At 51.4% G+C, this 10,377-nt stretch overlaps 5 protein-coding genes across 5 annotated transcripts; 2 read left to right on the top strand and 3 right to left on the bottom strand.

The window, feature by feature from the left end:
- Nucleotides 1-551: 551 nt before the first annotated feature.
- Nucleotides 552-2,847, top strand: AA0111_g11572 (hypothetical protein; the record flags this gene model as incomplete). The annotated part of the gene is made up of 3 exons (XM_028645453.1): nucleotides 552-1,061; nucleotides 1,113-2,059; nucleotides 2,109-2,847. 3 exons carry the CDS (start codon nucleotides 552-554, stop codon nucleotides 2,845-2,847), a joined length of 2,196 nt encoding a protein of 731 aa, XP_028500858.1.
- A 202-nt stretch (nucleotides 2,848-3,049) lies between these two features.
- On the bottom strand, nucleotides 3,050-4,392 carry AA0111_g11573 (hypothetical protein; the record flags this gene model as incomplete). The annotated part of the gene is made up of 2 exons (XM_028645454.1): nucleotides 3,050-3,288; nucleotides 3,339-4,392. The coding sequence occupies 2 exons, from the start codon at nucleotides 4,390-4,392 to the stop codon at nucleotides 3,050-3,052; spliced, it is 1,293 nt and encodes a 430-aa protein (XP_028500857.1).
- A 1,236-nt stretch (nucleotides 4,393-5,628) lies between these two features.
- On the bottom strand, nucleotides 5,629-7,476 carry AA0111_g11574 (hypothetical protein; the record flags this gene model as incomplete). Its single annotated transcript, XM_028645455.1, has 1 exon — nucleotides 5,629-7,476. One exon carries the CDS (start codon nucleotides 7,474-7,476, stop codon nucleotides 5,629-5,631), a length of 1,848 nt encoding a protein of 615 aa, XP_028500853.1.
- A 307-nt stretch (nucleotides 7,477-7,783) lies between these two features.
- Nucleotides 7,784-9,335, top strand: AA0111_g11575 (hypothetical protein; the record flags this gene model as incomplete). Its single annotated transcript, XM_028645456.1, has 2 exons — nucleotides 7,784-8,027; nucleotides 8,074-9,335. The coding sequence occupies 2 exons, from the start codon at nucleotides 7,784-7,786 to the stop codon at nucleotides 9,333-9,335; spliced, it is 1,506 nt and encodes a 501-aa protein (XP_028500852.1).
- Nucleotides 9,336-9,380: 45 nt separating this feature from the next.
- On the bottom strand, nucleotides 9,381-10,034 carry AA0111_g11576 (hypothetical protein; the record flags this gene model as incomplete). Its single annotated transcript, XM_028645457.1, has 1 exon — nucleotides 9,381-10,034. One exon carries the CDS (start codon nucleotides 10,032-10,034, stop codon nucleotides 9,381-9,383), a length of 654 nt encoding a protein of 217 aa, XP_028500854.1.
- Nucleotides 10,035-10,377: the final 343 nt, after the last annotated feature.

Below are 10,377 nucleotides of genomic sequence, written 5' to 3' on the forward strand. Positions count from 1 at the left end.
TGCCCGTGTCCGGGCATGAAGCCTGATCTCGGACGTATCGGAGCGAGATCTGCTGCAACCCCAGCTGCTTAGATGTCTGCGTATTAGTATTAACTCGAGTGGGGCAGCTGCAATTTCCTTGCGATACCTTCACCTTTGAATCAAGCCCCCCATGTCACCACTGTTCTCCACATATATGGTCGCATCTTGAAGACTGCGCCCTGTCTCCATCCTTCTACCTTTCCTCCATGCCGATCGTGGCGACCAACACTTCCTGGTCGTCTCACGTTTCCATAGTGGCAATCATTATTGGCTACCGAGTCAAGCTGATCTAACCCAATACAGCAGGCACACTATGCATTGCGCCCCTAAAGACGGTTTTGCGGACTTTTCCTCGAAACATAGACAATTCCGAAGAGCTATGGCGACCGCGTACTGCACATTTCCAGGGATTAGCCGGAAGTCTGGGTACAATCCTGTACATGGAGACGGGTCAGGATATAAGACGCCCTCCATGGCCATGTTTATGATGGTAGGCCGCTTTCATCAATCTCAGCGACATCTCCTGTAGGATGAAGACCCTCACTAGATGCCTCACATGGGCAGGTGTGATAATTCCTTTCGTCGCAGCCCAGAGCGCGAATGTCACGCTCGTCCCAGCAGCTACCGGTTTCGAGAACGATAACACCGACTTCATCTACGGAAAATCGCCTCTACTGGTTGCCAACGATGGAAGTGCTGCCGAAGGTGGCTTCCGGACATTCTCAGTCTCCAATACCTCGAGCTTTACTGAGAAATCGCACCAAAAGACTGGCCGCTCGAAGATCGCCGTAGCTGTCCAAGACGTTGGTGGCCGGGACTTGATCGTCAACATCCCGGCACCCGATTCGTTAATCAGGATCTTCGATGCTAAGAACGGAACGGAAGTCAAAAGCAACGATAAGAAGCAGCTGGGGGATTGGAGCACCGCGTGTGTATGGCGTAGCCAGAAGAGTGGGGAGAGCTACATCTTCTTGTTTGGAAAGAAGATGGTTGTACAGTTTTTGATTCGCAGTAGCAAAGCGCAGGTTGAGATTCTGGAGGTTTGACTGCTCTTTCGGCTTGTCAAAAGATGAGTACTGACGAAGCCATAGGTTCAGACATTCCCTGTTGCTATTGAAGGCGAGACTTGCGCCGCGTTTACGGATGGCCAGATCTACTTTTCGGCTGAGGACAGACCTTTGTACTCGTTTCAAGCATCCGAAACTACCCAGGCACCCGAAATCAAGACTGTGGTTGAGGATATTGAAGTAGCAGGACTTGCTGCCTACCATAGTGCGTCGGCTGACTATCTGTTCGTAGCTCACGACGATGTCATCGATGTGTACGATTCCGATGTCAAGCAGAAAGGAAGTATTGCATTAGGCGGTATTCCTGAACTCGCTATTAAAGGTTCGCTTGCTATACTCCAATCTTCTATGGCTGGTTATCCATCTGGCGCGTTCGCATTTGCTTTCGAGGGAGAAGATGACACTGGTGTGGCTGTAGGCTCCCTGGACGGGGCGCTCGCTGCCCTGAGCATTAAGCCAAACACCCAATATACTCCCGCGAACAAGGCTTGCAAGAAGTGCGAAAGCCCTATCTCCAAGACGTGTTCTAGCAACGGCTTTGCATCTGGAAAAAGCTGTTCTTGTTTTGCCGGCTTTGCTGGCGACGACTGCTCCAGGTCCACCTGCGAAAACGATTGTTCAGGCCATGGCAGTTGTGTCGGCCCAAATGTCTGCAAATGCAAAGGCGCTTGGACTGGTCCAGACTGCTCTTTCGTTGCAGTTAAAGCAAAATACGAGACTGAGGCCAACGGCGGAGACGGCGATGATCCCGCAATCTGGATACATCCGACTAGGCCCGACCAAAGCAAGATCATTACAACGACCAAGTCTGCAGAGGGCGAGGGTTTCGGTCTCTTCGATCTACAGGGAAAGCTTCTTCAACACTTGACTGCTCAGAAGCCAAACAACGTCGATGTCATCTACAACTTCACTCTTGGTACCCGGAAGATCGACCTCGCGTTCGCGGCGTGTCGCGGTGACAACACTATGTGGTGAGTAGCGTCGTAGAAGTTTTCAAATATTTGCTAACGCGCCGTTAAGTCTCGTTGAAGTTAACAGCACGGGGTACCTTAGCGACATCCCTGGCGGTGTCCAAACGCTGCCAGATGACTATGAGCCCTACGGCTCCTGCAACTACCGTTCTCCGACTTCTGGCAAAGAGTACCTCTTCGTCAACAACAAGGAGGCTCAATATCTTCAGTACGAACTCAGTGCCACCGCTAACGGCACCTTGCAAACCACCCTTGTCCGTCAGTTCCAGGGTGGCTCAGGCGGCCAAGTCGAAGGCTGCGTAGCTGACGAAGGCGCTGGCTATCTCTTCATCGGCGAAGAACCACTTGGCATTTGGCGCTATGAAGCAGAACCTACTGGCTCCAACACAGGTGTTCAAATTGCCCAGATAGGCGACGCGAGCGGACTTCACGCAGACGTTGAGGGCATTACCCTTGTGCCAGCCAAGTCGGGTCCAGATGGCTACATCATCGTGTCCTCGCAGGGTATCTCAGCGTATCTGATCTATGAGCGCGCACCACCTCACAAGTACGTCGAGACCTTCACCATCGTCGACAACAAAGGGAAGGGTATCGACCACGTTAGCAACACAGATGGATGTACTGCTGTCGGTAACGCGCTGAACAAAGATTTCCCGAATGGACTGTTCGTCACGCATGACGATGCTAATGAACTGGCCGAAGGAGGTACAGCGGCAGAAGCGAGTTTCAAGTTGGTCAGTCTTGTTGATATCTTGGGAAAGGAAAGGGCAGCGAAGCTGGGGTATTAGAGGCGGACAGTCTTCTCAACTATACCATACAGACATTTGCTTGGCTATCCATTCTATAACACTTCAGAGTACAGCCTTCGAGACATGATGGCTGATGCAAAGATCGCCGTCAGCCGATTCTATAGGTCAACAGTGCCGCCATCTTAATAGTTACCACATCCACTCCTTCACCATAATGCATGACCCTGTTGGTTCAACACGGTTACGCATCCCGCTCACCCAAGTCTCCAGACTGTTCAAGAGTCGATAAGCCGCCCAACCGAGCCTCAAGACACTCCATCTCGGCCTGGACTTCCTCTTCTTCTTTCTTCTTTCGTTCACGCTCCCTCTCAGCCTCCTCGTCCCTCATCTGCAATTCGCCCAACCACTGTAGTCGTCGCGCGCGATCCTTGTAGGTAGCGTCCAAGGCCTCATCATCAAAGTGCTGGTACGGCATTTGTGCTGCATTGTTGGTCAGTATAAGGACAGAAAAAGTGAACTATGTTACTTACCACGATGCCGCTTCTGGTAGTGATTACCAAGCGAAAACTCGTACTCCCAAGGATCAAAATGTAGATTCGGCCAGAATTCGGTAACTGGACTGCGGTGCCTGGTTACACTGTGTGACTCATCACCAAACTCCCACTCCGTGTTGTCGCCATACATCTTCGCTACGATGGTTATGTTGCCGCGTCCGCACGTGTCCGCATAGCCACGTAGCTGCGCGAGTTCAGTATCGCGGATCAAACTAGCCATGCCTTCTTCATCTGATGTGCTTCCATAGCTAGTTTCTGCACCAGCTTGGCCGGTCGGGACATAATAACGAATCTGCCAGTTTGTCATGGTGTCTTTGGCGAGCAGGTCAACGAGGTCTCGCATAGCAGCGATAGGTACGCAAGGATGTTCGACACTTATCTTCGGCCACAACGAGAATAGATGGTCCAAGTGCACTGTTGCATGTCGCTTTCCCAGCCCATGTTTGATGTATAGGTCCCATGACTGCGGTATGTATTGCTTGATGGCTTGGTGAAGGGTGTCGAGCAAGGTGGAAGGGTTGTACTCCTCTCCATTGGAGTCGTGTAGAACTTTTACGCGGTATCGGCGTGCTCCAGGACCATATTGCAGTGTATTTACCTGCAAATCCATCTGTGCCGATAGATCGATATGCAGGTGAAAGTGGACGTTCATGAAGTCCATCACTGACGCTGCGATGGTGTCTGTGGTCTCTTTGCTCAAGCCGTAGTCTTCCTTCAGCACGCCTCCGTAGTTAAACTGCATTCCAGCCATAACGGGAACATACGCCACTTGCTTCTCGACGATGCAGCTCCGCGCCTCCTGGTAGACTTGCGAGCATGTTTGTAGAAGAGTGACGAAAAGGTCAGGCTTGTTGAGGTGGTACCGGTTTAGAGGCACACGCTGGTATTCTTTGTTGAGGGCGAGGCCGTAGATCTCGTTTCGCAGTTCGCCAGAGAGATCGAAGAATGTCTTGCGACCTGGAACAAGCGGCTTTGCGTCTTTGTGCACGATGGTCAAGCGATAAATTGTGGCTGGAGTGTCAACCGGCATCTCGCTTTTCGGATCTGTCAAGTGCTGTTCCGTAACGAAGACTGCTTTGCTACCTATGATGTCAGCAAGCTATGTGTAGGTTTACATTCACGAGCAAACTTGATCGCAAAAGAGGTTCTGTACGGTGTTTCAATGGTGTAGTGGAATTTGAGCAGAGCTGTAGGTACTGAAGGAAAACTCTGTCGATGAAGTGAACGTCGAGAGGCGAATCATTGCATAGCCGCATGAGACCCAATCTGAATAATGAGGCGCTTCACAGTGAGAAGAGATTCACGCGCTGTAAGACGTGTCATCACGAATCAAGCTACTAATCACCGGCTTATAAAAGCTTTGTTGCTAATAGGTTTATTCTTGCGGTCGCGCCTTTCAGTTCGCGTGGTGATGGTCTAACCCTGGGTGTGACACTTATTAAAGATCGTAATTGAAGAAGTATCAGTGCCGGACGCGAGATATCTCACGCTGGTGTACCCCAGACACGCTTGTGAAATAGGCCACTAGACGTGTCTTGCTGGCTCTACCAAGATGATCAACGCACTTGCTGCTTGGACGCTATATCGCTATCTGTGGGTCGGACATTCATCCGCGAATCTCAACCGCTAGCGCAAGATCTACTAAACAGGAAATGCTTCGAGCCCCGCCAAATTGCTAGCCGATGTGGCTGTTCACTCACAATCACTACAAGCCTTCCAACGTCACCCCCACCACGCCCACCTTTCACTTTCCACATTCACCTCATCCCGCACGTACCCCATGACCGGCAGAACCACGGGTCTCAGCGTGAGCACAGATATCCGGCCCAGCTGTTCTTCCGATCACGTGCTAGCGAAGCGACAGCTCCCTTCTGTCTATATAAACAGCGGATCCTACCTCCCTCCTACACCCTACACACCACTTCTCTAGGCCTTCTTTACATTTCCCGCTTGGAAGAGAGACTCACCAACAGTGGACGCATTGCTGGGTATCGCTTGGATGCGAGTCATCGGACGTCGCGAGGAGGGGCGCGTCTCACGGTGCTTGGTCACCGTGTTCCCATAAGCTTTTTCATTGATGTGTCTGGCTTGCCAGGACATTGAGGAAGGAGATGAGTTGGAGCGAAGTGAAGTGAAACAAAGTTACATAACCTTTTGCGTAGTGTGTCTGAACATGGCTGAATGAGTCGAACACAAGCTCAGTGATGTAACATTCTATTTTGAACCTCTTTCTCCATGTCGTAGACGCTGAAGAAAGACGCGTTACCTAGTAAAATACTTTGTCGCTGTCATTATAATAATCCATGGACCGTGGCTCGTCTGTAAACTCCAGATTATTCCAGAGTTTTAATCGGGCTTCATCACCATCGCTGCCAGCCAAACTCCTTACTATCTCCTCAATTCTCCCCTCGTTGAGTCTTGTATCCCAGGCTTTAGCCGAGTCATATTGCTTACGAAGAAACTCAACGGTAGAATTAGGTGCTCCGGTCCTCTCTTGCCATGCATCTAATTCTGCTGGCACGTGGTCGTATTCGGCGATATAACTTTCATACTTCGCGATCCAGTGGCTTGCGAGGGCCTCGAATGATGCAGGAGGTAGGAGGTGTTTACTGTTTTGGGCGCAGTAGGCGTAAGCGTCGGCACGAGATTGTTGGTATGCCAACTGCAGCCAGTATCGTTCGAGGTTGAGCTGGGAGATACACCTCGAGAGCAGATCTGGATGCAATTCACGCTGCTCACACATTATCGTGGCGTTGGGCTCTAGTTGTGCTTTTGTGTATGTATTCTCCAGTTTCCGGAACTCCCATAGGATCAGGTCTTCTTCTTGAACACATACATCGTTTGAACATAGCCGCTGGATGAGCTGTTTTGCGTCTTCGAAGTCGCTTTCTTGTCGGCCGACCTCGCGTCTAAGACTCCCTCCGTGGAGCATATTTCTCCACAGCGAAGGACCGTCAGTCAAATTTCTGGTTTCGAGATCTTTGAGTTCATCTCCATACTGTCGTAGTTTTCTTTTTCCATAATAAATATTGAATAGATCATCCGGATTGTCCTTGTGGTCCTTGATTTCCCGGAAAGCACCTTCTGCCCAGCCTCGTCCTGATGGCCTGTGCTGCGCCCGAATGAAGTCGGATCTGAACTGATCAACGTCTAATTGATCAGGCCAGCCGTTTTTCAGTAATAGAGCTGATGTGATGTTGCTGGGCAGAACGTTCTGTTGATGTCGGGAGTCCATCGTCTCCGACGTCTCCCACGGTGACCATGCTCTGCTCAGATATGCGTCTCTGATCCTCTTTAGGAACGTTGGCGCATCGGTCCACTCTCTCCAGTCACGGCTGTGCCTATTCACCGACAGTTGCCCTGTTTTGTTTTCGCCTCCAAAGATGGGCATGTCATTTAAATCATGTTCTCGCCCATAACTAACGTATGATAAGTTTGGCGAGAACTCACTATAGCGACGACTATAGGGCCACCACTCCTCGCCCTCGTAGACTCTTATCATATGCTTCCTAGTGTCATATTGCAGTTTCCAAGTCCTGTAGTGATCCCGGTCCTCCCAGCCGCCTTCGGTCAAATGGACCATTCCTGGTCTCATGACATATGCGAAATCGTCCTCTACCCAACTCGCATCACAAGCGACGTTCAAATCACGATCCTTCCGAAAGTCGATGAATGTACCGCCCCAAAGCCAAAATTTGTGCCCAGATAGGCTAGTGTTGACGTATGGGAGGATTTCCATCAAGCGGAAGTCGGCTGCGTCGAGCTTGCACGGACTGGCTGTAGTGTTGATTTGATGAGGACCACGCTCGATGGAGTCATGCGGGATGAAGGATGTTTTGGCTAGGACGGTGTAGATCTCTTCCATCAAGGTAGCGACCTCTTGGAGCTGGTTTTCATCGTAGGTATCAACGGTCTGGATATCGAGGTCATTGTTATGGATTGACGCTAAGCTTGTGGCTGCGAAGGGGTTGTAGATGCAGCGTAAGCCCAGAAGCACGGTCAGTACGACAACAAATACCACTAATGGGTCTCGATATCGTTTTCGCGTGGTAGAGATGCAAAGAGCTTCTGGATGTAGGTTTTCGTGATCCTGTTTAACTATTGGTGAGGACATGGTGATTTGAGGGTTCGGAAAGCGGTTTCAGTGATTCAAGACGACACATGATGAGACGGCGAGCGGATTCTGCCAACATTTTGTACGAGTTTTGAGGACAGCTGTAGAGAAGGTAGATGGCAGGAGGCCTGACGCGGTTTGACACGCTTGCACGTGCGCGCGCCCACATTTTCGACGATGAGTGGGCAGGAACAGGGCAGCCCCGCTAAAGGCAACAGTATTCCAAGCTCGATACGACACCTGTCACCCAATGTTAAACCTGGAAGAAAGGGTCTGGGTCTAAGCAGCTGGCAAATTTGGTAGCAACATGTCTGATGGGGCCTCATTAGGGAAATTGGATCAGTTACCGGCTGAAATGCTCGAGTTCACGCTCCTCAAGACGTCAGGCTCGCTTGCACCACGACTCGGCCGCCTGTCGTTCCCCGGACGCAAGAGCATTCTTACACCCGCCTTCATTGGCAACACGTCACGAGGCGTCATCCCTCATGTGTCGCAAGACAACTTCCGGAGCAGCGCCGATGTTGGTGGGGTATATGTCGCGCTCGAGGACTGTACGTACCTATGCGCATAGCGCACGCCCTCTCTAACCGCTGGCAGTCATTGAGAAGCATCCACACAAGACTCCCCCGATCTTGAAGTATGACGTCCCCGAGCCTCTGCGCAGGTTCATCACCCTCCCCGACGACACGCTCTTGATCCTAGGGGCGCGTCGCAACCCGCCTATCCCGAGCCCCCACTCGAATTCCAACACGGAGATACGCATCTTAACGTCGGTCGGCTTCACAACTGTCAGCTCCGAATACTATGCTGCTGCTGCACGGAAGCTGCAGCCAGACATCGTGGTCGGGCTGGGGGACATACCATGCGGGCAAGAGGCCATCAGTTTGAAGCGGAAAGACAAGATGAGTGACAGGACCGAGGTATGGCTGCGCGACATTGTGGCCAAGCAGGGTACTATTGAGAAGGGAGAGAAGGCATGGAGCATATTCGCGCCCATACTGCCCATCGAACGCGACTTACAATCATGGTATCACGAGCACTTGTTGGATGACATGGTGGACAAGATCAGTGGCCTCGCCATATACGACGCATATCTGCTCGACGAGCTGCCCGATCAGCTTCACCACCTTCCACGGCTATCTTTCCACGTCCCTGCAAGCCCACATGAGCTTCTTCGCCATGTCAGCTTAGGCGTCGACGTCTTCACCGTGCCCTTCCTCGCAGACGCGACCGATGCAGGCATCGTCCTCGACTTCACCTTCCCACCGCCCGCCCGAGATACAAACACAAGCGCGCGCCACTCTCTGGGCATCGACATTTGGAGCAGCGACCATGCCCTGTCTGTCACCCCATTATCCCAAGGCTGCAAATGCTACGCCTGCACCAAGCATCACCGTGCCTTTCTTCAGCATTTGCTCGCTGCCAAGGAGATGCTTGGTTGGGTGCTTATCCAGCTGCACAACCACGCCATACTCTCTGCCTTCTTCGCCGGTATTCGCTCTTCCATCGAAGCCGGCACCTTCGACGTCGACGCCGCTGCTTTTGAAGCCTACTATGAGCCTACCCTCCCCGAGAAGACCGGCCAAGGACCGCGCGTCAGAGGATACCAATTCAAGAGCGAATCGCATGACCCCAACAGGGTGAAGAAGAACCCTAGAGCTTTCAAGAAATACAGCGAGGATGACATCCTGAGGTTAAAGGCAGCTCACGGACAACAACCAAAGGATAAACCTGCAATGCGGGACGTGATTGATGATGAGGCCCTATTAGGCTTGGTGGAGATGGAACAGTCCCCAGTCGACGCAGACCCGGCTGTGCGATTGAACGGCTTGAGATTGGAAGACGATAAGAGAGCCTAGCTCAGGCGGGTATTCCCTTAGATGGCCAAGTACATCGCCCTCCCGTTACAAACGACCTCCCACCTTCCACTTGACATCCCGTCGATTGATCGCATATATGCTCACATTCGCAAGCTTCATACTCCTTTGCCCCGCACGCATCGCCAAGACACTACCACCCTTGGTGTACCTGCGGCCATTGCATTTCGAATTGAATACAATCAGCTGGAACATGTTTCGTATGAGCGTCGTGTGCACTAATGCTGGATTTGGATCGAAAATGTCCACATGCATCCAAACAATTATGTTGTCGTCGCTAGGAACTTCCTCGCCCCAATCTGTCGACATTTGATATATGCCCTTTTCCAGATCGAGTATGACGGTGCCAACGTTTAACCACATGTTATCCATTGAGAGGACTGCTTCGTGGCCCATATTGCAGGTCAATTTGAATGAGATGTTGTCAGCGAAGGTTGTGATCCTGTCGTCGGCCGATGTTTGCTGGTCATGCGTGGCGTTGTCTGGTATCCTGGCATTGAGGGTTGCTTCTGCCTGCTTCGACACGTCTTGGTCGATGTCCTTTTTCGGCTCTCCTAATCTGGCACCGGGAACGGTGTTGAAGAACCATGGTGATTGCAAGGTAATATTGACCTTCTCCGCACCGTCGTGTCCGTCGGAAACTTCCGACAGATATGATACGTCGTTGAGGCTGGCCGGCATCGAGACTGAGTGACTAACCCAAAAGAGAAGAAGAAGATGAAAGATCATCTTTTCGTAGAATAGTAGTGCTAGGTGATCGAGTGTAGACATGTCACTGTCAGGTTTTATGTATAAACACACTGTGTGACAATCTTATAGCTATAGTGCTCCTACAGCACTCTAAATACTGACTGGATGTGCACTATACTCGTGTTATCAAGCGTAACTACCCTAGTGGTGTTCACGAGTTTGTGCGACACGTTGAAGGTGATGGTGCAACGGCTACAGTGACTTCAGCGCCAATTCGGGTAAGAATCGACCATCGCAGAGGTCACTTGCTGCAAACTGTCACAGTCGCTGCGAG

Source organism: Alternaria arborescens, assembly GCF_004154835.1.
Source record: "Alternaria arborescens strain FERA 675 chromosome Unknown contig_52, whole genome shotgun sequence".
Classification (NCBI taxonomy): Eukaryota; Fungi; Ascomycota; class Dothideomycetes; order Pleosporales; family Pleosporaceae; genus Alternaria; species Alternaria arborescens.